Here is a 27,653-nt window from a genome sequence, read left to right as displayed (position 1 = left end):
AATGTGATGCTGTTCAAAGAGCCCTAGCTTCTTTGATCCCCAGAGAGATTCTATGAGACAAATACTATTATTGTATTTTCACTTTACAAGACTACAGAGGTTGAGAGACCTGCCCGAAGTCACACGGATAGTGAGAGGAAAAACTGGGATTTGAATCTGCACATCTTGACCCCCAAATTAGCACCCCTAGCCACCACCTAAGCTTACCACAAAGGGGTGCTGGCTTCCTGAGTCCCCCTTCCTTCTGGAGACACCCTCCAGGGAATGAGCAGAGGGGAGAGGGGAGTGAAGAGAAAGACGGACATGCCCGGCACAGTCGGGATCCACAGATGTTCCAGTTTGAGCGGGGAGGCTCGCCTTCGCCCTCCTGGGAAAGTCTCCGGTTCGAAGGAGGTGCTGGCCAGGAAAACCACACCCTGTGTGGAAGGTCCAGTGCCCTGTCCGGAGCCGGGTCTCAGTCTTCTAGGTAGGAAAATGGATTCAACTACCTCCGATTCTTTGAGCAGGGCCTGGGTTTCTCTGCCTTGGTTTACCAGCAGCATTGCAGCCCCAGAGCTTGGACTAACCTTCAGACGCAGCATAGTGCTTTGAGAGCACGTCCTCTGTCACTTCCAGGGAGGCGGAGAAACCTCACCACAGGCGCTGTCCGTGCTCTCCCCTAAAGCCCTAGGAAGAAGGCACCATCCCTGCCCAGCAGCATCCTGGCGTCCCACGGCAACTTAGCCTCTGTCCCCGATGTTGTAATTACACTAAGCATAAACCCCAGAACCCCTGTTCTTGCTTGAAATCATCCCACCTTTCATCTGGTCTCCTGTGCTGAGACAGGAGGGTGGATCCTCTGCTTCTCACTTGCCCTCCGCTCCAAGCATGCAAAGAAATCATGAAGTCCTTCATGCTGTCTGACCTTCAGCTACCCATTTGCAAGTAAGCCTCTTTCTACCACCCCAACCCCAAAATCACATGATGACGATGGGAGAAGAAAAGGGGCATCCCCTATGGAAGGGGCGAACACACTCAGCCCACCCCAGGGCAAAAGAGAGAGAGATCAGATGCCAGGAAAGACTTCCCGCATACTGGCGAGGGGAGCCACCTCTGCAGACAAGACGACAGCACCAGGCAGTTGGGACAGGAGTTTATTGCAGGTGAGCCTAAGGACACCGCGATCCAGAGAGGAGGGGGGCCGGCTGTGGGCTCTGGGCTCAGATCCTATGGAGGGAAGGACGGGGGGGGAGAGAGAGGTCAGGATGTGTTCTGCCAGATGGTGGAGGACCCAGCCGGACACCGGAGATGCTGCGAAGGGCGAGGCCCGGAGCCCGCTCCCCTTCACCCCCCATTCGTGAGGATGACAGCTCCAGAGGCGCCAGGCGATTTCATGAAGAGAGTCTTGGCCCAGCCTGGACCCTGCATCCACGGTGGGGGCACGTCCTCTCGAGGGCCGGTGGTCCGGCCGACTTGGGGTGGAAGGGATGGTTACCCCGGTCCTCGCCCCTCCACGGCTTCCTGCGTCTCCCGGGGCATCTGGTGGCTTGGGCGGTGGCTGGGGTCGCTGTGGCGGCGGCGGCGGCTGCGTGGCAGCTCAAGCTGGGGTCGCGGCCCGCCAGGGACTCCTAGGAGGCAAGAGACCGAGGCAGCGGCGGGCGCCGGTGCAGGCGGCGCACCCTGGCGGGCAGCGCACAGAGGGGAGGGTGCGCTCGGCTGCAGGCCTGCGGGGGCCGCGTGGCGCCGCGTGGGAACCCAGATGAGACCATAGTAGACAGCGAGCAGCACCGCGGCCAACGAGACGCAGAGGAAGTAGGCGCAGACAGGGGCCAGGCGCAGCCAGCGACCCCGCGGGCCTTCGCTCAGCCCCGAGCCACCCGGGCTCTCGCCACCGCCGCCCACGCAGCTCGTGCCCCGCATCTCCACAGCCCACTTGGCCTGTGAAGCGGCAGCGCAGACCCCACCCACACTCTAGGGCCAGCCCCTTTCGGAGGACTGCCTCTCGGCCCTAAATCTTTCTGGTCCAACTGCTCCCCTGCCAGGTCACGCCCGCTCATGGTTAGCCCACCTCTGCTCTCCAGGCCCGCCCCTCCTCAGCCTCCGGCCAATCAGCATCAAGCTAAGGCTTAACCAAGCCGTCCTGGCCCCGCCCCAGACTTGCAATGCCTATTTTTTTCCCTCAAAGGCAGGTGTCGGCCCAGCTGACTACTGCGAGGCTTCTGTATTATACCCACGCCTTTTAAATACAAGCCCGCTCTGAGGCTTAGTTCCTCTGTCCTCTTTTTGAGACTTCCTCTCCGCGCTCTAACCCCGGTCTCTTTCGGTACTCAGTCCTCCAGTAATCTAGCCATGCTACGATCCCCATCTCTATGCTAGACCCTTGCAAGCCTCACTCCAGTTCCAGCTTGATTTTACACAAAATGAGGCTATACTCCAGCATTTGATTCCGTCCTCTTCTCTCCCTCGCTTCACCTTCTGTATTCCAGGCTCCATTCCTTTTCTCCTCTGCACCCCACTCGTTCCAGCACGGAATGCAGCCACAGGTGGCTGCGCCCTTCACCAGCGTTAGGAACTCCCACCCAAACCGGCTCCCGTGGTCCCACCCCAGAGCCTAACGCCAATGGAAGCCCTAACCCCGCCCACCATTCTGGCCCTCCCAGAAACTCTAACCACGCCCGTTACGGAACCAGCCTCCTCCAAAATGTGTCCTAAGGTCTAAACTCACACCCAGAAGTTGCAGCTGCACCTCACACTCCAATCACGCCCCTCCCCCAGCTCCTCCCCCACCACCCTCCATTTCTCCCTCTCCCTAAGCCATAGGGTCCAGAGTGGGCTCCAGGGAGCAGAGAGCACAGGGTGGAGAGGCAGACCAACCCCCTCCTGCCGCCCCCTCCCCATCAAGGCGGGTAAGCTTCAGGGCCCTCCCAGCAGCATCTTCAGGAATTCGGGGAGGCCTGCAGGAGGGGGGAGGGAAGACAAATCAGGAGGGTGGAGGAAGGAAGACCCCCTTCTTCGCGCCTCTTCCGCCACGGTAAAGCCTGCAAAGCACAGCAACACCCCCCCCCAACCTGAAACACAGTTCAAAGGTTAGCGAAAGCGCTGCATTTAATAAAGACAACTGGTGGCCGAGTAATTCAAGTCCTTCGGAAGAGTCCCCAGCTAGCTGCCACACCTTAGATGTAATGTCCGAGAGGCGGGAAACTCTTCCCGGAGGCTAGCACCTACCCACCAGGGCCGCCATAGGTGGGTAACTTGGAGGCTTCTCAGCCATCCAGGTGCCATGGCGCCACGCATTTGAGAGACCCGGCTGCTGAGCTGACCCTACCCCAGTTAGCTGTCCCTGGCTCCTCCCCCCTTACATTTAACCCTCTCCTGGCTGGAGCGTGGCAGAAGCAGAGGACAGAGGAGCGAGGCTGCGGGAAGTTAGTGCAGAGTCGGAGGGCACGGTCAGCGGGCGGCCCCCGGTGGTGGGGCGGCCGCCACCACCTTGCAGAAACGCACCCTCTGGAAGTCCGTGATCTCCGCAGTCTCCTGGCCTTCGCGGCCCACTTCTGCAGAGAGAAGGGGCGGTCAGCGGAGGGCAACAGTCCCCGCCCGCGCCCCCTCCTCCCGCCTAGCCCCGCCCCTCATCTCTATTGAGCCTGGCCACAGCCACCCCTAGCGCCAAATGGTGTAGGAGCCTCAGTCTCCTTTAATCCTTGCAGTGGCCTCATGAAACCGCAGAACTTTTTAGTCAAGAAAATAAATTGGTATAGCGAGATTGTAATCACTTGGCCAACACATGGCAAAAGCGCTAGGGTACCCTGGCCTCACCCACTATCCTACACTCGCTCCTCTCCGACCCCAGCCCACCACCCTCTCACGGGCTTAAACCTACCTCCACCGTGACTGCCCACCTGCACCTGCCCACCTCCTGACTTCTACCCTTTTGCTCTGCCCCAGGTCCCAATCCCACCCCTGGGGTGGGGGGAAGGCAGTGCCTGCTTTACAACCCGGCTTCCATCGGGTGGAGGTGGAGACACGGGGTTCTGCCCCTGGCTTTTACTCCGTCGGACCCAAAATTCTAACAGGGTCTATTCAATTGACCCCACTCAGTCACACCTCAAAAATCTAACCCAGCTCACAGCTAAAGCCATTACGCTGCCCCTCCCCACTTTTAAAAAAAATCTATTTTGACTTCTACTCCCGTCCTTAGTTCCCATTCTTGGCCTTTGCGTTACTTCGGAAAACCCCTTCCAGGACCCTCTAATTCCTAACGCCGTTATGGCCCCCACCTCCTCACCCCCAGAGCCCCGCCCTCCCAGTCGCTAGGCCCCAGAACTCCGAGCCTTAGCTCCACCCCCGACCTTGGTCCCAGTTCCAGAGCCACCCCCCCTCCCCAGCTGCTACAGCACACACCCATGATGGAGCCCAGCCCCACTCCATCCTCCGCCCCCACCCCTCAACCGGAGAAAGAGGAAGGCAGGCAGCCACCTCCAGGGCCCCAGGGCTCCCCCACCTGGAGCTGCCTCAGACCCCTCCTCTTCAGCTTTCTGGGTTCCAGGGAGGCTAGGCGCACTCTCCAGGGAGGCAGGGGCTGGCTGGTCACCTCCTGGAGAAGGAGGAGGCCCAGTCAAGCCCTTCCCCCTCCAAGTAGCCCCCCACCCGGAGACAGAAGGCCCTGATGGTGAGGGGGGTTCAAGCGCACACCTGGGGAGTGTCATTGGAATGTGAGTGTCATTGAATGTGAACTCTTTATTGGGGAGGGAGCTCTGGAACGTCCAGAGCAGAGGCGGCGTCTGCGGGCAGGCACTTGAAAGGCCGGTAAGGACAGCACACAGAACAGTGTGCACGGTCCTCCCTAGTTGCCAGGGCGGCAGGGTACATGGGATCCCAGGGCCCAGCCCCACGGTGCCCCGGCCCAGGCACCCCCTGGACACACACACACACAAGCAGCCAGCTTCATGCATATCCGAAGGGCCAGGCCTCACCCGGAGAGAGGGCATCTGCCGGGTGGGTGGCTCCGGGAGAATTCAGCTCCACTTCTTCGCCCCAGTCAGACACAGGCTGGTGGCCCCCAGGGGGTGAGAAGGGGCTGGAAGGTGTGGCAGGGGCCTGGGGAATTGGCGGGGGCTCCTCGGGCCTGAAGGGCTCTTTGCTGGCCTGCTTGCTGCCGGGGTTCCTGGTGGGCTCAGACTCTTGGGGTTGGTGGTCTTGAGCTGGTTCTTCCTCCTCTTCCTCCTCCTCAGCCTCTTCTTCCTCCTCAATGTCCTCCTCGTCCTCACTCACATCTTCCCACTCCTCGTCCTCACCTTCGTCTTCTTCCCCCTGGTCTTCCTCCCCCTGGTCCTCCTCCCCCTGGTCCTCCTCCCCCTGGTCCTCCTCCCCCTGATCCTCAGGAGGCTGGGGGGCAGGGGTGGGGATCTCAGGCAGCTGTGGGGAACACAGGGCAGGTGGAAGAGAGGGCAGGGCCCCGAGCACCCCTACACCCTCCCCAGAAATAAGGCCACCTTACCTGTGTGGGCGTCTCCTCCAAAGGAGTATGCTGTGGGACCTCAGGGGCTGGGGACACTGCCTCCTTCGTCTCCCAGCGGTCATCATGGTCACTGGGGAGGTCAGAGGAAAGGGTTGTGAGACCTGGGTGGGGACAGGAGGAAGGGGCTTCCCACCTCTCACTCCTTCCCAGAGCAGAGGTACAAAATTCGACTTAGGGAATGCAAGGTGTTTCAAGATTTCCATACATGATGGGTGTGACAGGGTACTCAGGAGGAAACGGCGGGTGTGTGTGTCTTCAGATGTTGGGGACAGGCAGTTGGTGGGGGAACCAGATGGCAGAAGGGGAAATGGGTGGGAGAGGAAGAGGGGACAGATGGGGTAAAGTGGAAAGACCTCCCCAAACCAAGCATCTGACCTACAGAGAGACAAGTTCCTGGAGAGACACAGACCCACAAACACCCAAGTCGGAACGAGCAGGTGTGGGCCACGCAGTCCCGCCGGGGGGCGCATGCACAGGGAACGGCGCCCCCACCTGTAGGCACGAGGCGCTGCCTTGGCCTGGGGTCGGCTGCCCTTCCTCCTCCTGCGGCTGACCTCAGCTTTGTGCTGGGACAGGAACTCCCTGAAAGTGGGGGGCTTGGGAGGCCGGGCCCAGGCCTGGTCATCTGCAACAGAACACAGGAGGGGTGAGGGGTAGAGAACATGGCACAAACCACCCCCCACACCTGACCCAGCCAGCTGCCTCACCCCACCCAGGGACACCCACTCACCGTAGCGGTGGGCTGGTTCATGAGCAGCGGCTGGGCCATCCTTGAACCTGGGGAGAGAGAAAAAAGGTGAGCAGACAGTTGGGGGAAGCAAGAGAGGAAATCAAGATCATAAGAGATGTTCAACCGGACGGGGGCCACCAATTAGAAGGGGGATAGGAGAAGGTGATGGACAAGAGGTAAGCCTGACATCACATGACAAATACAGAAAGAAGAAATTCAGTATTTGAACCCTTTGGAAAAAAATTTGGGAAGTACATGATCCCTCGCTTCCTGTCTGGCCTCATTTCTTATTATTATCTCCCACTGTCCCAGCTAAGCAGGTTCTACTACAAGGGACCCCTGCCTCAGGGCCTTTGCACCTGCTGCTGCTGGGACACTCTTCTCCAGATCTTTCAGTGGCCTGCTCCCTCACCTCCTTCAGACCTCAGCTCAGAGGCCTTCCTAAATCCCCATCTAAAATAACCGTATCTTGCCCTCAGTGTGTCAAGTGCCAGTCTGAGAACCAAGGGGTCATCGGTTCAATTCCCAGTCAGGGCACATGTCTGTCTTGCAGGGTGGGTCCCCAATAGGGGGTGCTTGAGGGGCAGCCACACATTGATGTTTCCCTCCCCCTCTTCCTCCTTCCCTTCCCCTCTAAAAAAATCAACAAATAAAATATTTTTAAAAGAATTTAAAGAAATAAAACAATTTTATCTTATTATATACATTACCCAAGTTTAAAACAACAGCCTCCATCCCTTTACTTCATTATTCCTCCACCTGACATTAGATCTACTCATGACCCGTCTTCCCCACTAGTCTCCAAGTTCCATGAAGCCAGAAGTGTTTTATTCACTGCTGTATCCCCATCACCTAAAACCTGCCGTGACACATGGAAAGGACTCAAAAAACATGTGCTAACAAAGTCAGTGCGCACGTGTTAATGAGACTTGGTACAGGCTGCTTTGGGGACATAGGAGAAAAACAGCCCTGGCTGGTGTAGCTCAGTGGATTGAGAACCAGCCTGCGAACCAAAGGATCACTGGTTTGATTCCCAGCCGGAGCACATGTCTGGGTTGCAGGCCAGGTTCCCAGTGGGGGGCATGAAAGGAGCAACCACACACTGATGTTTCTCTCCCTGTCTTCAAAAAAAAAAAAAAGAAAGAAAGAAAGAAAAACAATTTCTTTTTGGGTTTTTTTGTTGTTGTTGATTTTTCCTTGATGCCCTGACTAGGAATTGAACCGGTGACCTATCACTTCGCAGAACAACGCCCAACCCACTGAGCCACACCCTTCAGGGCAATTTCTCATTCCTAACCCCTGAGGACAACTCCCCAAAAGCCCAGCTGCCTACATTTTAGGAAGATTGGCAACAATAAAATGCAGGTTGCGGCAAAAATAGGTTCACAGTTGTTTGTATAAAAAATAATACAATAATTAATAAATAACAACACAAGAATAGATTCTGTTTCACGTATGCCCAACTGTGAACCTACTTTTGCCCCACCTTATATATTTCATGCTTGCACGAGCTTAGCTCCCGCCCAAAAATAAACGCTCTGACCACCAGGCACACTGGTAAGGTCCCCTGCGTTCTCAAATCTGCGTCAACAATAAAACTTCCAGGTGTGAAACCTTCCAATGCAGCAAAGGACAGAGGCTGGCATCAAAACTACAGCTGCTGATCTTAAGACTGACTTTCTTTGGCTCTTTCAGAAACTTCTCCGTCTATTTGATATGGAAGTTTGTCCTGTCAATGACAAAAATATACCTTTGCTTTAAGTTTGAATAACTGGGTTTTTCCTGGACCCGAAAGGGCACAGAGTCAGACCCGAGCAAGGGACGCTGCCGCAGCAAGGGGTTTGAGTTGGTTGACACAGAGGAGCAGGCTGAAGGGAGGGTGCAAAGGTGTAATCACCGCTGGCAATTCTTCCTGCCCTCCGTGCTTGACAACTGACATCCACGCCTTCGGCCCTGGAATCACGCCGTGCTACCCGCTAGAGATGGAGGTTGAGTTCCCACCCCGGAGACCCTGGGTCTGCTGGCTAATGGAATGGGGAAGTGTGCCCGCTCTCCCTCCTGCACGTCCACCAGAGTCACGACCTACTCCTCCCCAGGCTGCTGCCCCCCTCAGCCTGGACCCCAGGAAGAATACATGTGCAGCAGAAATGAGTTTGACCTGCTCTGAGAAGCCGAGCCCTCCTGGGCCTACAGGGGAGTCAGGCCCGGGTTAGCTAGACCCAGCTGACCCGTGCACACAGGAGGAAGAAATGCTTTTATGAGCCACTGAGACCTGGTGGTCAGGCAGTGCTGCCCTAACCACTGCTAGCTGATCCCTGGAGTGAGACACCAGAGCCAGTCAAAGGAGGTAGAAGTCAGGGTCAAGGGGCCAAACAGGGGCGAGCAGGGATGACACTCACATCCCATCAGTCTTCTCGGCATCCCACTCCCGCCGCCACTGGCCAGTGGGCTTGCGGTGCCGCTGCAGCCGCTCCTGGTCGATCTTCTCCCGCTCCTGCTTCCAGCGCAGGTACTCCGACCGCTCTCGGCCCGTCATGGACAGGGTCATGTCGCCGGCACTGCCAGGGCCGGCCCGGCGGCCCTGTCCCACAGCAGACAGGCAGTCAGGGCCCTGTTCTGTCACCCGCCCCACTCTACCCCAAGTCCTCCAAGCTCAGGTAGAGCCACCTGCCCAAGGTCACACAGGCAGCAATTAGAACCAGGTCTCCTGCCCTGACTGGCATAGCCCAGTGGATTGAGCGTGGGCTGCGAACCAAAGTGTTGCAGGTTCGATTCCCAGTCAGGGTACATGCCTGGGTTGCAGGCCATGACCCCCAGCAACCGCACATTGATGTTTCTCTCCCTCTCTCTATCTCCCTCCCTTCCCTCTCTAAAAATAAATAAACAAAATCTCAAAAAAAAAAACCCCACAAAAAAACCCAGGTCTCCTTATGTGTCACCTCCTCAGAGAGGCCTTCCCAGATCTATCTCCTCACCCTGCCAGATTTTTCTTCACAACATTTGGTTTCACCTGACATCTCATTATATATCCATTCATTTATCTTCCACCAGAATAAATTTCATTAGAGCCAGGATTTTGCCTGTTTAAAACCCTTGGCCCGCCTGCCTGGTGTGGCTCAGTGGGTTGAACACCAGCCTGTGAACCAAAAGGTCGCTGGTTCGATTCCCAGTCAGGGTACATGCCTGGATTTCGGGCCATGTCCCCAGTAGGGGGCACATGAGGGACAACCAATCGATGTTTCTCTCACATATCAATGTTTCTCTCCCTCTCTTACCCTCTCTCTCTAAGTGAATGAATAAAATCTTTAAAAAAAAAATAAATCCCTTAGTCCCAGCACCTGGGACAGTGCCCGGCACCCCGAGGGGAAGTAAATATTACTAATATTAGGAATGAGAGGACATCGCCAAAAGAAAGCAGTGGTCCTGGCTCCAGAACCAACAAGGAATTTGGGGTGAAAGAGTGGCCGCCTCGCCCTGTCTGCCCTGCTCGCCACTGTGCCTGGCGTTCAGCGCACACGCAGGAACCTTCGCTGCTGAAGTAAGAGTCTGGCTGCAGCACCCACCTGCCGCTCCTGCTCCAGTCCGCAGCGCACCCGCTCAAAGTCAGAACCACCCCAGTTGCGCCCATGCCGGCGGCTGCCTTCCCTTCGGTCCCGCTCAGGCTCCTCCTGGGGCCCGCCACGCCGCCGGGGGTCATCCAGGAAGTTCCGCACTGGGTTGGGCTCCAGCATGCCTTCCTGAGGGCACAGGAATCGATCAGGGGTTGGCAGGCTCACCTGGCCCAGACAGCTCTGCCCCACATGGGGGACACCCTGGCACTGACCCGCTGGTTGCGCTCATACTCCGCAATCTTCTCCATCTCTTCATTCATCTTCTCGATGTTCTGCCTGCGCCGCTCCTCCCACTCCTGGGGGCGGGACAGAGACACCGGGTCTCAGAAAGAACCACTCAGCTCTCTGTGCTTTAGAGTTAACATGGCCAGCCTAAGTGTCTGCGGCTTTAAAGGCCAGCCCTTGGCCGGGGTCTGGGAATTTGGCTCCACCGCGTTCTCAGGCAAGTTCATTGATAGGGGGCTCACCGCACCTCCACGGTTTGTGCCAACGCTGTGGTGCATGCTGAACACCACTCTGGGGTTGGGAATTTGGATATACAACAAGCAAAGGGGACCTACGTGGCCAGCCCCCAATAAAAACCTGGACACTAGGTCTCTACTGAGTCCCTGGAAGGCGACCTTTCAGGTACACTGTCACAGCTCAGTGCTTGAGCAATTAAATGCGACCTGTCTGATCCCACTGGGCGAGTGGGCCTCCCCAGAGGGCAGCCCATGCACTTCTCCCCTTTGCTGATTTGCTTTGGAGTCTTTCACTGTAATAAAGCTCAGCTGGGACTCTTTCTAGCAAAACACGGAACCTGGGAGGGGCTAGGGGACGCAGATGCACCACGGCCGCTACAGTAATGATGACAATAACCACAGTGATACCTGGGCAGATGGCTTGGTGACCACCCCCCAAACAATCCATCCTCCCCTTCCTCCACGGTAACCGAATTTTACACGAGCACACAGCCAAGCTGCTCGAGGTAACACTTTCATTGCCAGAGCTCGGCACACAAGAGAGAAACACACTTCCACTTGATTTAACTGTGGTCTTTTTGTTATAGCAGCTTAGCATACGCAAATGATAAACACCCATGAGTCTCGTTCCTTCAGCACTTACTCTGAGGGCTTCGATGTCTGATGTCAAAGAATGCTTACAGTAACCTTTAAACCAGATACTCTTCCCACTTAATAGTGAGCACCCAGAAGCTTCCAGAGGGGAAGTGAGCTACCCAAGGACAAGGAACAAAGATAACTGGGCTGACCCCAAAGTGCATGGGGGGCTCCAAGCCACTATGTACACAGTCTCCCACCCTGCGAGCCTGTGTGTCAGGGCACTGGGAGTAGTTACAATAAGAACGTCACTGCTGTGCCCTGGCTGGTGTGGCTCAGTGGGTTGACATCATCCCACAAACCAAAAGATCACCGGTTCGATTCTCAGTCAGGGCACATGCCTGGATTGCAGGCCAGGCCCCTCGCTAGGGGCGTGCGGAAGGCAACTGACTGATGTTTCTCTCCCTCTTTTTCTCCCTCCCTTCCTCTCTCTCTAAAAAAAAGTTTTTAAAAAATCTAAAGAAAAAAAAAAAGAGCATCACTGCTCCCCACAAACAAATGCAGGGAGCGAGACAGACGAGAGAAAGCACATGCACTGAACGGAGAATGCAGACACACAGAGTCCGACAGAGACAGACACATGGACAGTGCTGGCAAGAGAAGGAAGAGGTGGGGGAGGGGAGGAAGGCGGGTGGGAAGAGCCAGGGAGAGTCCACACAAGCACTGGTCAGGGAAGTGAGAGAGAAAGAGCCAGATGGAGGGACTGAAAGCAAGGGAGAGACACAGAAGGATGGACAACCAGGCAAGCGGTCCCTTTGACAGTAGGAAGAGGGATGAATGACAATGGAGAGCCTCAGGCAGAGTCCTCTGGCCCCTTCTGGCTCCTACCTTGGATTTGCGGTCAGCAGCTGAGGCATCTCCACCTCCAGAGAGATGAGGGGACCCTCTGCCTCGGCCCCGCCGGCCACGGCCTCCAGCTCCTCCTCGGGGCTGCTCCCCTGGACTGTCCTCCCAGCTGCGGGACCCCCGGCCCATGCCTGTCCGGCCTCCCTGCTGAGGGGGAGTCCGGCTTCCCCTGCTGGGCCCTGGGGGCCGAGGGGTCCCAGGAGTCCTGCGGGAGGGACCCTGGTTCTTCTCCTAGAAGGCAGGAGGGAGGAAAAGTCCAGTTACTGGGGCAGGGGGACTGGACGGCCTAGGGGAAGCTGCCAGGGTGAATGTCACCCACAGGCCTGGGGCAACTGGGAGGGCTTTCAGGGATCAGCTCTCTCCCTCACCCTGTCCTCAGGCGTCCCCCACCCTGGTGTGGAACTTACCACCTCAACTGCCACATTCTCCTTCTCCAGCGAGCGGCCCTTCCGGGGAGCTGTCACAGCTACGCCCTCGAGTTCTGCTTTTTTACGGTCCTCCTCAATCTCCTAGGAGTGGACACCAGAGGTAGGCGAGCGTTAGGGTCCTGAGCATGGCAGACTCCCATGGCAGACTCCCATGACTCCCATGGCCAGCCCCCTGAATTTCTCCCAAGTCTGGCCCCAGCCCAGGCCTCTCTCCTGAGCTCTAGATGGGTAAGCTGGCCAGTTTGGTATCTTCCCCAAAGCAGCAGCACACAACTCCCCTGCTCAGGACCCTCCCGTGGTACCTGCCTGTCTGTGAGTAAGAGCCGCAGGCTCCCCCACAGCCTATGGTCTGATCTGCTCAGACCCGCCTCAGGGCCTTTGTACCTGCTGTTCCCTCTGCCAGGAACACTCTTCCCCCAGAGATTCTTTAGTCTTTCACTTTCTCCAGGTCTCTGCTCAAATGTTCCCCCTCTCAGGGCGGCCTCTCCTGACAAGCTTATAGAAACCAGTTCCCCTGCCATTCTCTTGTCCCTCCCCCATCCATACCTGGCGTTATGTATATTTTGCCTATTGTCTCCGTCCCCCTGCAACAGAATCTGCCAGAGGACAGGGACTTCTACCTGCTTTGTTCACTCATGTATACCCAAACTTACAACACTGCCTGGCACACAACAGAAACTCAATATAATTTTTTTAAATGAATGAATGAATGAATGAAACCCCCCTTCCCAGTCCCTCCTCTCAGGGACAGCCCCACCGCCTACTCTTTTACCTCTGGCAAGGACCTGGGCCTTGTCCTGGACTCTCTGCCCTCGTCCCCACCTCCCATCACTGAGGTCCCTGAGTCCCTACCAACAGCCCTGACCCAAACAGGCGCCTCCTCTCCCCCCAAGGTCCCAGCCTCAGGTTCCTCCTTGGGCTCTGGTCTCCACTATTGCCTCCTCCCATCCATCACCACAGGGGTGCCAGAGGAGCCATCCTAAAAAGCTATTCTGACCTGGCCCCACTCCTCTCAAAGTCCTCCATGGTCGTGCAACACCCTCCAGAAAAAGTCCCATCTCTCAGCTTGGCCCCTGCTGCCCTCTCCAGGTCAACATTCCCAAATGACACTCTAACTTTAAACTCCAAGTTTCTATACAAACTGTTTCCTCTGTTTACAATATGTTCTGCATTCCTTTTCAACTGGCTAGTGTATGTTCCCCCTTCAGGTCTCAGAATCCCCTCCTCCAGGAAGCCCTCCCTAATATCCTGCCGGCTGGGGGAAGTACACCCTCTGGGTTCCCAAAGACCTCTCAACTCCCCCATCCTAGCCTTGCCCACCCTGGGTCATCACTGACCGAAGACAGATCTGTGCCCCCACTGGACTGTCAACCCTGGAGGGACAGGGCTGTCTCAGTCACAGCTGTCTCTCCAGCACCACTCGGCACAGGGCCTGGTACTCTGAAGGCCTTGTTGAATGAATGATGGAATGATGGCATGAAGGAAAGAATGGCAGGCTAAGGCCTTTGGCTTTTATCCTGAGAGTGAAGGGGAACCATGAAAAGGTTTGAAGGAAGGGAGAGGTGAGGGAAACTCACTGCGGGGAGGAGAGGGGATGGGGTCTCCCAGGGCGGGGCTAGGGCACCTGGTAGCGCCGGATGAGGGCCTCATTCTTCCGCCGAAGAGCCTCGATCCTCTTGTCCAATTCAGCATCCTTCTCTTCCTTTGATTTCAGATCCAGCGTGGCTGACTGAGATAGGGAAACCACTGAGAGACTGTAAGAAAAACCTATACCCATACCAATGACATTCAATCCAGAGGCTGATTCTGGCACCTGGGTCCCCTCCTCCCAAGCCCCTGCTCCAGAACTCAAACTCCAGACTTGCAATCTCACCATTCTGCTCACTGGCTGGGGCCAGGGTTCCAGTAAAACTTCCCTGAAGAATCAGCACACAGCACTGGGGGTTCCTAAGGGCAAAAGGAACAGAAAAACTATGGCCAATGCCCCCGCCGCCCCCCCGGGGCCAATCTGCTTTCTCTCTCCCATCCTGGGTTACACACACACCTGCACCACAAAAGAAATCTAGTCCTCACTCTCAAGTGCTCTTCATGAAATACTAGCTGGCCCCCTTACCTGGAAAATTTAGGCTCCAGCCCATTAACCTTTAGACCCACCCATTTCCAAGTAAACACTGGAGTCACACCCACCTTGGGAAAATTCTGGCTCCACTCCACCACTAAAACAAAAACCAAAAACAACCCATCTAATGCTGCTTCCTTCCAAATGAAGTTTCCTAGTCCAGCCCCTACAATCCTGTGCTGAGAGTCTGAACATGGGCCTCCATCTCAAGAAAGTTTTCGCTACATGCTCTCACCCGAACCTGTACATGAAAGTTTCAGGCCCACCTCCCTGTGAACATTATAGGTCCACCTCTTTCCCAGGAAAGGTTCAGAAACATCCCATAATCCCACACTCAAAAAAATAGAAAGCTGGAACGCCACTCCTAGAGGCTGCCCTGACCTTCAGAGAACATCCTAAACCCATGCCTCCCTCAGGGCTGTCCTAGCCACGTGCCCACCATCCTGAGAAAGTGCCGCTGCCCCAGTGCAAAGGTTTCAAAACAGGTTTGGTACCCACTGGCGAGGCTCCCCGAGCCTGGCCGGACCGCCCCAGTGAAAATTCTCCCAGCCCCAATGCAGATAAAACTTCCCCGCCGGCCCGTGGCTTTCCAGGGAGAAGTTCCAGCTTCCACCCACTCAGGAAACGCCACGGCCCCGCCCCCAGGCCAGAACAAACTTTTTGGCCCCGCCCACACACGCGTCATTGAGGTAGCCCCGTTCTGACTTTCCAAGCCAATCCTCTGGACCCGCCCCCTGGTCACTAAGCAACAACTGGAACCCGCCCCCTCCTCGCGTCATTACACTGGCCCCGCCCCAGCTCGCCAGTTTTCACTCTGGCCACGCCTCCCATTTGCCCAACGACTTTCTGGTTATGCCCCATGGCTCCCGCCGCCGCCTCGTTGCATCTACAACTGGCCTCACCCCGGACACCCCAGCCAAGATTCAGACTGGGAAGCCGGCTTCCAGGCCAAAGCTCCGACCTCGCCTCTGGCTTCGGCAAAACTTTCTGGCTCCACCTTACCATGCCCCTCCAGGACTCTGGACCCGCCCCTGGATCGCCGCAACTTTGACCCCGCCCTCCTCTTACGTCAGCTTCTAGATCCGCCCCGACTGCCCCGCCAACGATCCGGACCCACCTCCAGATTAGGCAAAAGTTTCTGGCCCGCCTCCCGTGTTTTCCGCCAGCTTACAGGCCCCGCCCCCTAGCTCTCGGGGCAATTTTGGCCCCACCTCCAGCACGAGCACAACTTTTTGGCCCCACCCCCAGCTGCCCACCCACGCGCGGGCCCTTCCCACCCGCTAACGTCCCGCCCCGCCAGCGCCCCTCTAGCTTCCCATGTGGGCGTCCTGTCTCCGCCCCCCGCAGAGTACCCTGACCCCGCCCCCGCGGGCTGCGCGTTCCCCAGCCCGCGCTCGCTCCCCCCGCGTGGAGCGTCAGGCCCCGCCCTCTCCGGGCGCGCTCTCGGACCCTTTCCCGATCACCTGTCCCGGAGACCCCGCGGCGTCTGCGACTCCCGCTCCGTCGGCCTCCGCGTCCGCAGCTCCCGGGCCGCGCGCGTCACTTCCCACCTGCACCACGTGAAGAGGGGAAATAAAGAGAATCACTTCCGGTCCTGCGACCCGTTTCCGGGATCCTTAAAGGCGCCGCGCCCTCATGGGTGGACGCGGAAGTGGGTGCAGCTGGTCCTCAAGGGTGTTCTGCAAGTTTGTTCAACTTCCTTCCGCCTGGATTAGCTTCTTTTAGAGAATGGAGACACCATCCTTCCTCTCTGGCCTCTACATGCTCCCCCTACTTCCTGGTTCCTATAACTAGGTCCGTGCCAGGTACTGGTCAATGACTCCTGGAAGCCTGACCTGCCAGGCTTGTGCTGGGAGAAATGGGGGTGTCAAAGGGATGAATGAGGCAGACTCCAGCCTACTCTCACGTGGGAAGGCACAAGAAAATGCGAAATAACCAGGAACTGTTAACAGAAATGTGCGCGAGGCCTTGTACAACAGACGGGAGGAGAGGCCTGAGGGTGAGAGGGGGTGGCTGTCCAGGCAAAGGACACACAGCCTGAGCAAAGGCCCTATGGTGAGTGAGCTTGGTGTACTGCAGGAACTGAAAGAAGCTACGAATCAGCTGGATTTGGCTGCAGAGTCCAGGAGATTATGCATTAACCACAACTTAGACGTAATAAACCAATGATTGTAAACAATAATAAAAGCTCTGTAAAACGTATAGGAGGTGATGACAGCTATAAATGGGCAGACCAGATTTCCTGAGGTTGCCAGTACTGTACTTATATTTTGCAACTTAAAACATGGAAGGTGGCCCTGATCCGTGTGGCTCAGTTGGTTGGGCATCGTCCCAAAAAGCAAAAGGTCACCGGTTTGATTGTAGTCAGGGGACACACCTGGGTTGCAGGTTGGGTCCTGGGTTGGGGGTGTGCAAGAGACAACCAATCGATGTTTCTATCTCACATCAATGTTTCTCTTTCTCCCTTCCTTCCCATGTCTCTAAACAAATAAATAAGGTCTTTTTTAAAAAGACTGAAATTCTGTATCTTTAACCTAACAAGGGAAAGTTCACAAGCTTTCAAACTGCTGGGCAATGTTCTGTCCTGCAGATGGCCATAATTTGCCCCACCTGGCCTCACGGACGTCTGAGTAGTTCCCAGTTGGGGGAGATTGCCCACGATGCTGCCTTGAACTTCTGGAAGCACACGTCTTTCTAGGTACATGATCCATAACTTTGCTCAAAGAGAACTCACAATGTTATGGTGAAGACTGTGGAGTGTGGACCTTCTGAAGCCAGGAGGCATGGGTGTGTATTCTGGCTCTGTCACTTACTGACTGTGTGACCTTGGGGAATGTAGGACACTTTTCTGGATTTCAGCTGTTTCGTCTGTGAAACACATTGTGACACCTCCCTCCTAGTCTGTTGTGCAGAATTCAGTGATCAGTGTGTTACTGCATATAAAGTGCCTGGCACAAGGCCTGAAAAATTGTAAGTTCTCAATAAATGGAGACCATTTATGACTTCTAAAAAGACAAATTGCTGGATCAAAGGTTAATTTACTATAAAGCCAAAAGGAACAGAGGTGGACCCAGGTTATATAGGGCCTGAAGTTTACACAATTTGGAAACCCTCCTGAAGAAAACAAACATGTGCTGGCTCGTGTGCAAACCAAAAGGTTACTGGTTCGATTCCCAGTCAGGGCACATGCCTGGATTGCAGGCCAGGTCCCTAGTTGGCGCATGAGAGGCAACCACACATTGATGTTTTTCTTGCACATCCAATACATCGATGTTTCTATCCATCTCCTTCTGCCTCCCTTCCCTTCTCCTTAGAAATGAACAAATAAGCCCTGGCTGGCGTAGCTCAGTGGATTGAGCTCGGGCTGCGAACCAAAGTGTCGAAGGTTCAATTCCCAGTCAGGGTACATGCCTGGGTTCCATGCCGTGACCCCAGCAACCGCACATTGATGTTCTCTCTCTCTGTCTCTCTATCTCCCTCCCTTCCCTCTCTAAAAATAAATAAAATCTTTAAAAAAGAGAAAGTTTAAAAAAAAAGAAGAAATGAACAAATAAAATCTTAAAAAAAAAAAAGAACAAAAGAATATGAGAGAAAATTCCAGGGCCTCCCAGGGTGTTGGACAGTCATGGAAGGGAGGGCCCAGCAGCCTCACTGTAAAGCCTCCACTTCAGACAGAAGGAGGCTGCCCAGGGCACAGTATTTTTCGTTCCTTGAAGACAACACATTCTCCCTCTTGTCTGGGCCTTAGCACAGGCTGTTCCTCCTGCTTGGGATACCCTTCTAGCCTTTTCTTCTAGTTAAGTCCTCCTTATCCTGAAGACTTAGCTCAGATATCATCACCTCTTCCAGGAAGCCCTCCCTGACTGCAAATGGGCAGATGGCCCTCTGGGCTGTCCTACCCCCGCTACATTCCTTCATCCCAGGCTAGCCCATTCAGCATCCTCATTGTTGGGGAATGGGCTTGTATGCCCCCAGACTCTGAGCCCTGCAGGGGCAGGGCTGGGTTGTCTGTGTCACCACTGTGTCCCCAGCCCTGAAGAGCCCAGGGCCGTGCACATAGTAGCTCTCAGTATATAATGAACAACTGAAGCAGCCTGACTCTGCTGGAGCACTCACAATCTCCCCAGCCCATTGGGTCGGCGGGTCCCAGCCCCATGGTTTCCCAAACGCCCTTTACAACAAAAGCGATTTTCCTAGCACTCCTTTTACTCTCCCGAAATGAAATGCATGGATAGTATGTCCCACTAGCATATATCATTGTAAAAATCAATATAATAATCTAACTGTAACATAAAGGAGAAATGAAAGTAATTTATAATAAAGCTAAACATGTACAAAGGCACTAGTACAACCACCCTGGAAAAGATAAATGGTCAAATGCTTTTACCTACTTGTAATGAATGTGTTTGAGTGTAAGGGAATTTGAAAAAGCGCCAATGGAATATGGTCGACATCCTCTGGTTACAGCTGAGATTTTGAGAAGGGGCTCTGTGTGCACATGGGTGCGTGTGAACGCAGCAGCTAGGACAGTAGATTGTCACAGGCTGTAGTGAAACACTTTGAATTTTAAAAAAGATTTTATTTATTTATTTTTAGAGAGAGGGGAAGGGAGGGAGAGAAACATCAATGTGTGGTTGCCTTTCATGAACCCCACACTGAGGACCTGGCCTTCACCCCAGGAATGCGCCCTGACTGGGAACGGAACCACCAGCAACCCCAGCCAGGGCTGAAACACTTTGATGTGATTTTGATGTCTAGAGTGGAGTTGCAGTGGGGACAGGGTTACCAGAAATGGTGCATAGCCCCTAGTTGATTTCTTTTCTTTTCTTTTCTTTTTAAGATTTTATTTATTTTTAGAGAGGGAAGGGAGGGAGAAAGAGAGAGAGAGAAACATCAATGTGAGGTTGCTGGGGGCTGTGGCCTGCAACCCAGGCATATGCCCTGACTGGGAATCGAACCTGTGACACTTTGGTTTGCAGCCCGCGTTCAATCCACTGAGCTACGCCAGCCAGGGCTGATTTCTTTTTTTAAGTATTTTATTTATTTTTAGAGAGATGGGAGGAGGAACGAGGGAGAGAAACATTGATCAATTGCCTCTTGCACACCCTCAGCTGGGGACCTGGCTCACAACCCAGGCAGATGCCATGATGGGGAATTGAACCAGCAACCTTTTGGTCCGCAGGCTGGCACTCAGTCAACTGAGCCACACCAGCCAGAGCACCCCTGTGAACAAAACATGCCACAGTTTTCCTTAGAAGGAAGTAGTTGCATCCTTGGGAAATTCAGGCTCTATTAAAACCATGGAAATAACCCTGGCTGTTGTGGCTCAGTGGATTGAGCACCAGCCTATGAACCAAAGAGCTGCCAGTTCAATTCCCAGCCTAGGGCATATGCCTGGGTTGCAGGCTCCAGGTCCCAGTGGGGGGTGCGTGAGAGGCAACCACACATTGATGTTTCTCTCCCTCTTTTTTTGCCTCCTCTCCCCTCTCTAAAAATAAAAAAATGCAAATAATATTTTGTGTTTACCAACCATGTAATGTCTCAAATTCAAGAGACTGACACTATCAAGTGCTGACAAGAATACGGAGCAACCGGATCCCTCATCCATGCCAGGGGTTAGGATGGAATACACTTCAGCCACTTGGAGAACTGTTTGGCAGTCCTGCTCCAGTTCACACATGCTTATACCCCATGAGCTGGCCAATTCACTCCGAGGCATTTGCACAAGAGAAATGCGTGGCCATGTTCACCAAAAGACATGGCGTGTACCAGAATGTCTGTAGATGCTTTAACATTACAGCCTCTCTTATGGGCTGCTTTGTGTTTGCCACCCCCCTTAAAATGTATATGTTGACATCCAAAGCCCCCATACCTCAGAATATGACCTTATTTGGACACAAGCCTTTTACCAAGGAAGTTAAGTGAAAATGGGGTTATTAGGATGGGCCCTAATCCACTATGACTGGTGTCCTTGTAAGAAGAGATTAAGGCCCTGGTCAGGTGGCTCACTTGGTTGGAGAGTCATCCCATACATCAAAGGGTTGAGTGTTTGATTCCCGGTCACAGTACCTAACTAGGTTGCGGGTTCAATTTCTGGTCAGGGTGCGTACAAGAGGCAACTGATCGATGTTTCTCCCTCACATTGATGTCCCCCTCCCCCTTTCCCTCTGTCTAAATTCAATGACCATATCCTCGGGAGAGGTTTGAAACAAAAAAGAAGAGATTAAGACACAGACCCGCACAGAGGGCAGACCCTGGGAGGACACAGGGAGAAGGCAGCCAGCCATCTGGAAGCCAGGGAGAGAAGCCTCAGAAGAAACCAACACAGATGCCACCTTGATCTCACACATCTAGCCTCCAGAGTTACGAGAAAATGAATTTCTGTTGTTTAAGTCCCTAGCCTGTGCTACTTGGTGACAGCAGCCCTACCAATTGAACACAGCCCCAAACTGAAAACAACTGGTGTGCCCATCAGCAGTTCACACGGTCGGTAGTGCCTTCACACCACGGAATGTTATCCAGCACTGAAAATGGACCATCTCTATCTGCATGCAACATGGACGAATCTCACAAACATGCATCATTCCACTTGCATGAAATTCTAGAACAGGCAAGACCAGTCTCTGCTGTTAGAATTCAGGATGATTATGCAGGGAGAGAGTGAACAAAGGGGGCCTGCGGGGCAGTCCTGGGGACCTTGTAAGGTCCTGTTTCTTCCCCAGGGTGCTGATTACATGGAGTTTTCCACTGGGGATTTGTGAGTTTTCCAAAATGGTGACTGTTATGCCCTTGTTTAAACAACGTCTTTAAGAATTTTGAAAATAACATTTGAAAGTTCAAAAATAATCACAAAAGTACTTTGTGTGTATGTATAGAATGGAGTTAAAAATCTAGCATTAGTCCATAATTATTAGACTGCATGATCTGGTAGAAATTTGAGAGCCAAGCAGGCTGACTTCCGCGGTGCAAGTTTTCCATTTGCCACCAGAGGGCGGCGTGGTGCGCTCCCTGCCTCTTCAGCCGTGGGACAAGCATTCATTCAACAAATAGTCCTTGAAACAGGAAAACTTGCTATGTTCCAGGCCTGGTTCTAGTGTTTAGATCTGTAAAATGGGGATTTGGATGTACAGCTGTGTTGGAGGCATGTCCGTGCTGCCACGGAGCTCAATCTCTCCAAAAGGAGACAGACAATAAACAGCTAAACAAAGTAATATGTAATAGGAATGCTGTGGAGCAAAATAAGTCAAGCTGAGGGGACAGAGATGACCCGCAAAGCCTTCTCTGAGGAGGTGACATCTGAACAGAGACCAAAGTGAAATGCGGGATCAAGCTAGCTGAATATGGGGGTGTGCCAGGGGAGGAAGGGGATATGGTGGCTCCATTCACCAGCTGTAAGGGAGACTGAGGCAGGCCCAGCCAGGCCTGATCAGAGGCAAAAGGCAGTACATTCTCTGATGCAAGTGGTGCAGCCTAAGGCACAGACAAGATCTAGCCCTGGCTGGTGTGGCTCAGTGGACTAAGTGCTGGCCTGCAAACCGAAGGGTTGTCAGTTGGATTCCTGGTCAGGGCATATGCCTGGGTTGCCGGCCAGCATCTCCAGTTGGGGGCATGCAAGAGGCAACCACACATTGACATTTCTCTCCCTCTCTTTCTCCCTCCCTTCCCCTCTCCAAAAATAAATAAATAAAATCTTTCAAAAAAGAGAGAAGAGATAACCCTCTAGGAGCATGAGGGGAGACGGGGAGGCAATCAAAGGGTCCTGTATGGAGGAGGCAGCACAAGACTCAAGTAAAGTGCTGAGTAAGAAGTGAAGTGCTGAGAATGGTGCCAGAAACACACTATATGTGTTTGCTATTATCCATGGAATCCACAAATAGGTACTGAAGAAATCATGTAGATTCTACTTTTAAAATAAATAAATAAAAACCCCACAATCCTATCATATCTGCCACCTCCACTTCCTGTCTCTCAAGACAGTCATAAGGATTGAACGAAGCCAGGCACAAAGTAGGTGCACAGAATGTGAGAGCTGACATCATGACATCATCATCATCATTATTATTGCCTCCGCTTCTTCATACTTCCAGCTGCTCAGGCCAAAGCTGGAGCTCCCCAGAGTCTTCTCCCCCGCCCCGCCCCCTCACCCACACCCAGTGCCTCAGCTAATCCCATTCACTGCACCTTCAGTCTGACTCTACAGCTTCCACTTTGGTGCAGTGGCCACCACCTGAGCCTGAGTCGCCTCCTCCCTTATTGGGCTCCCTGCTCTCTGCTTACGGCCTGTTTTCCACTTGGCCGCCAGAGGGCGCCCGTTAGAACTAAATGAGCTCACTCACTAAAAACCTTCCTGTGGCTCCCACCTCGCTCAGAGTAAAAGTTCAAGTCCTCACGGTGATCTAAGCCCTCTGGGACCTCCTCTCCGCCCCCCCGCCCCCCTTTCCTTACTCGCTCTCAGCTCTTCCAGCCGCCCAATAGCTCCTTGCCTTCCTGGACCCGCCCACTCTGGCCTCAGCACCTTTGCGCCTGCCCTTCTCTGCCTGGGGCACTCTGCTCCCTCACCACCTTTGGACCTTTACTCAACTACCACTTTCTCAGCAAGACTTTCCCTAGCATCCTAGTGAGTAAGACCGCCTTCAAGACTTTCCAGCCCCCCTTTCTGCTGCTTTTTTCTACTTCCACATTCGCTTTGTATTATTGCTTATGTTTTCCATTGTCCGTCTCCCCCAGACCATGAGGGCAGGGATTTCAGCTGTTTTGTTTATTGCTGTATCCCCAGTGCCCACAACAGTGCTCCTGCCACAGAGGACGCCCTGGGAAATCTTTGCTGAATGAATAAATGAATGAATGAATGACCAACCGACCACTGGCACCTTGGTGGTTACAAGCACCCCTTTCTCTCCCTGGGCATGCCCAGACGTCCCATTCACCCGCTGTGTGACCTTAGGCAGCTGACTTCAATTCTCTGACCTCAGTTTCCCCATTGTAAACGGGATTTAAAATACTCTTTATGTCATGGGATTGTCACGAAGATTAAATGGATTCAGATTCGCAGCATTCCCGAGCTCGTGACATCCTGAGGGGCAAAGATGGACTTTTGTGTGTGTGTGTGGCGCCCGCTCTTCCGGCTTTCGCCACTCGGGGGCAGCAGGCGCCCGGCGGATTCGCCGGAGAGGCCCGCGCGGGCTGAGGAGCGGGGGTAACTCTAGCAGAGGAAGCTGATGAAATCCTAGCCAACTCGCAATGAGCTCATCCCGCCCGGGCGCCTCCGGAAGCCACGGGGCCGCCCGGCCTCCGCCTGGCCTGAACGATAAAGCCCGGGTGCTTTACCAAGGCGGGAAGTCCTTCCTGAAGTCTGCCCTGCGTGGGGCCTGCTGCCAGAAGCCGGGGCCTGAGGGGAGGGGCGAGGATTAAGTAGAGGGGGGGGTCCCCTGGCTATCTCCGCAGAAAGAAAAGTGAATTCTGAACATGGCTGTAGGAGTGAGAGTCAGAGTGAGAGGGGATGGGGGAAGGGAGAGAGGGAGAGATGGAGACAAGACACGGGAGAGACAAAAATGGGGAGACTGAGGCAGAGGAAGGGAGACAGGCCCAGAGAGGAGAGTCAGCCTGGGAAAGTAAAGAACGGGACAGAAATGGGACAGAGAGAGACAGAGACAGGGAGAGAGAGTTGTAGGAGACAAGGAGAGACAGAGATGGTGGAGACAGAGACAAGGGAGAGACAAAGATGAGAGGTGGAAGACAAACAAAAGATAGAGGGACAGGGACACAGTGATAGCGAGAAACAAGCGTGAAGAGGCAGAGATATCTAGACGAGTGGCAGAGATGGGGGAAGCAGAGGCAGAGGGGACAGAGATGGAGTCAAGGGGACAGGGCTGTAGTTTTGGGAGCCGGTGGGAAGAGGGGGAACCAGGGAGGGGCGCCCAGGGTTGGGGTCGCCTGCAGGGGCGGCGGCGGCGGCGGCCGAGTCCCGAGTTACCAAGTTACCGCAGGATTCGCTAGCTTCTCACTGGCGAGGCCTCAGCCAATCAGAGCGCAGCGCCGCTGTTCTCGGGCAGGAGGCCTGGAGACGCGCGCACCTTCCCCCGACACCGGCTCAGCACGCTGACACACAATCGCAGTGGCGCACACACACACACACTGTCCCAGACACGCAGCTTCGCCCCCCCCCCCACGCAACCACAGTGACACACACAGTGACATACACACGACCCCAGGAACACGCAGGGACACACAACATCACACAGGCACCCAAAATCTCAGGGACACAAATCCAGTCCCAGGATACACAGCACTGCCTGACCCACAACACAATGACAAACAGCATTCCCCTAACACCCGGCCACTGACACCCAGCAGCACCCAGACACGTGCAGTCTCGATGACTTTAGTCCCTAGAACACACGGTATTGGTGACAAGTGTGATCACAGTGACACCCTCATAACCCATTGCCTATTAGTCCCAACACACCCTCTCTCACAGTGAAACACAGTCACAACAATGACACAATCATTGTGACTCACAACATTGCACTGACCCACCTCATAAGTATACCTGCACATACAGCCCCATGGACACACAACTGCATTGATATACCTGTACATACAGCCCCATGGACACACAACCACAGCAATACACCTGTACATACAGCCCCATGGACCCTCAACAACAGTAATACACCTGTATATACAGTCCCATGGACATACAACCACAGTGATAGTGATACACCTGTGCACACAGCCCATGGACACACAACCACAGTGATATATATACATGTACATATAGCCCATGCCCACACAAATGCAGTGGTACACCTGTATATACAGCCCATGAACACACAAACTCAGTAATGTATCTGTATATACAGCCTTGTGGACACAAAACCTCAGAGATATACCTGTATACACAGCTCCATGGACATGCAACATCATTTAACAAGCACAATGACTGTGGCACATTCACAATGACAGACAGCATTGCAAGGTGCATATACTGTATGGGACACACAGTCCCACAAACACACATGTCAGGCACAATGAAAGCTACACACACAACCCCATTATAGGCAGCATTGTGCACACACACAGTAACAGCGGCTCACATGCACGTGTCCCCTGCCACACAACCAGGCACGTTAGCACACTGTCCTGGTGACACACAGAACACCCACCATGCACAACATAACACAATCCCACAGACACACACCTGGCACATGCAGTCCCATGTATGTGCAGTGTTGTGCACACATACACAACCACCATGTCATACACACACAATCCTGCTGACACACAGCCTTGCACAGATACACCTGTGGTGTCCCAAACACACGGACACATCCATACAACCACACTAACACAACAGTGCCGTGACACACTGTGCTCACAGGCTTTCCTGGTCACACAACATCATTGCCACACTTGTCCCGATGCCACACAGACACGACCCCATGGACACACACCATCTCAGCCATGCACCCTGGCACATTGCACAGAACAGCATGCCGGCACCAACAACACAGCGATACACCACCACACCCACACACCTCAGAACCCCCTGCAGGAGCACACTGACAGTCACACACACTGCAGCCTGACACAACCACCAGCCTCACGGGCCAACACCCTGACACATGGCACACAGCACACTGTCTCCACAAACTTGCAGAGGACTCTCCAGCACACATTCGGTCACACAACCCCCCCTCTTGTCCCAGTAAGATGTGTGTGTTGTGGGATCCTGGGGGAGGGGATGCTGAGTGGACTTGTGTGTGTGTGTTTGTGAGTCTACGTGTGTGCTTATGCCTCCCCCTCTCGGCCCTTCCCCGGGGGGCGGGGCCGAGCGGCAGCCGCTGTTACCGGGTAAACTTCCCCGCCCCCCCCCAGCGCGGCCATTAGTCAACCCCCCCCAGGATGATGTCATCGCCTCATTCTGGAGGCTGAGTAATCCTCAACTCCGCCCCCCCCAGGTACCAGGGAAGGGGCGGGCCGCACCTGGGCTCGGCGGGCTTTGGAGCTGGGGGAGCTTGGCTGCCCTGGGTCTCCCTGGGATGGGGACCGAGGAATCTGAGCCTCTCTAGAGTGGCCTGGGGTCTCGCATCCGGCTCCCTTGAAGCTGGGGGCTCCCAGCCCAGGATCCCTGTTTGCCACCTAAAGGTGCTGGGGGGTTGGATCTTCCAGACCTCGGGTCCTGGGCACCCCGGACACCCTCCGGACCGCTGAGAGGCTGGGTGACCTAGCCCGGTGTCTGGGGGCGGGGGAGGAAGGGGTGGTCTGAGAGACTACAGGTTCCTTGGTACTAGGAGGCCTAGGACGCTGCTGCGGGGCGGGGGTGTGAGTCCCAGAGAGGAGAGGAAGTGGCCATGGGTCAGATGCCTGGGGGGTCGACAAACGGCCCCTGGGGAAAAGAACGCAGAGCGGAGGGGAGCTGGCAGGTCTGCACTCTGGGCTGGGCAGGTGGTCATCTGGATGAACAGACACCTGAGGTTCTGGTCACTGCTGGAAGGGAAGGTTGGAGGGGGTGAGGGTCTTCCGTTATAAACACAGCCATGGCTGGAATGCCCAGGTGTTCTGAGGCATCTCAGGGGACCCAAAGGCCTGAGTCCCATTTCCGGTGGAGGCGGGGTGCTTACTTCAAACTTTCATAACATCCGACAGGCCTGGGTCCCCTCTGGGGACACCCTCAGCCCTTGTTTCCTGGGGCTGGGAAACTCAGCATCTCCTGGGGAGAGGGGACTCATCCTCATTGTCACAGGACAGGGGATGCCTGGGTCCTTTGGGGAGGGGCAGGGGCACTCCTACTTTCACGGGGTCAGGACGCCTGAGTCCTTTTCTGGGGGATCCTCAGTTCCTGTTTACAAGCGCCACGATGCCTGAATCCTGTTGTTGTTGTTGTTGTTGTTGTTGTTTTAGGGGGGGGGGGTTCAACCAGCTCCTGTGTTCATGGGGTCAGGATGCCCAGGCCTCCTGGGAAAGGAACGCTGGGTCCCTGCTTTTCCAAGACCAACTCTCAGCGTACCTTCCCGGCGGGAGGGACGGGATGCGCAGCCCGTTTCCAACCCATCCCAAGTGTCCATCCTCGTCCGATGGTGCTAGGCGGGGCGGAGGCTCGGGGGGCGGGGGACGGTGGCCAGTCCAGACCTCACCCGGGCCCACTGAACGCTTGCAGGCCGTGCGCCCGGCAGCTCCCCGGGGCCCGGCTCCCCGCCCCCCGCGCCGAGGGCTCCCCCAGATCTGGGCAGGCGGGCGGGCGGGCGCGGTAGCGACCAATGAGCGCGCTCGCCGTCTCTGGGAGCCGGGCCGGCTCTGCCCGCCTGGCATTGGGCACGCGGTGGGCA

At 54.8% G+C, this 27,653-nt stretch overlaps 2 protein-coding genes across 4 annotated transcripts; both read right to left on the bottom strand.

Annotated features, from left to right (window-relative positions):
* Positions 1-1,116: 1,116 nt before the first annotated feature.
* Positions 1,117-2,731, bottom strand: INAFM1 (InaF motif containing 1). The gene has a single exon (XM_045845320.1). The coding sequence runs from the start codon at positions 1,897-1,899 to the stop codon at positions 1,471-1,473; it is 429 nt and encodes a 142-aa protein (XP_045701276.1). The 5' UTR covers positions 1,900-2,731; the 3' UTR covers positions 1,117-1,470.
* A 45-nt stretch (positions 2,732-2,776) lies between these two features.
* On the bottom strand, positions 2,777-15,907 carry CCDC9 (coiled-coil domain containing 9). 3 transcript variants are annotated; one of them, XM_045845316.1, is made up of 15 exons: positions 15,789-15,907; positions 14,080-14,153; positions 13,831-13,935; positions 12,186-12,287; positions 11,761-12,009; positions 10,048-10,131; positions 9,788-9,961; positions 8,624-8,805; positions 6,225-6,271; positions 5,987-6,119; positions 5,474-5,564; positions 4,950-5,391; positions 4,478-4,570; positions 3,481-3,530; positions 2,777-2,933 (listed from the first exon to the last, which is right to left on the bottom strand). In XM_045845316.1, the coding sequence occupies exons 2-15, from the start codon at positions 14,080-14,082 to the stop codon at positions 2,916-2,918; spliced, it is 1,773 nt and encodes a 590-aa protein (XP_045701272.1). In that variant the 5' UTR covers positions 14,083-14,153; positions 15,789-15,907; the 3' UTR covers positions 2,777-2,915. The 3 variants fall into 3 exon arrangements, with proteins under 3 accessions (XP_045701272.1, XP_045701274.1, XP_045701275.1); XM_045845318.1 differs by lacking the exon at positions 4,478-4,570; XM_045845319.1 differs by lacking the exons at positions 2,777-2,933; positions 3,481-3,530; positions 4,478-4,570 and having other exon boundaries at positions 4,693-5,391.
* Between the last annotated feature and the right edge of the window lie 11,746 nt (positions 15,908-27,653).

Source organism: Phyllostomus hastatus, unplaced genomic scaffold (assembly GCF_019186645.2).
Source record: "Phyllostomus hastatus isolate PE091 unplaced genomic scaffold, TTU_PhHast_1.1 phas_contig_468, whole genome shotgun sequence".
NCBI classification, from domain to species: domain Eukaryota; kingdom Metazoa; phylum Chordata; class Mammalia; order Chiroptera; family Phyllostomidae; genus Phyllostomus; species Phyllostomus hastatus.
This window is presented reverse-complemented; position numbering and strand designations above follow the sequence as displayed.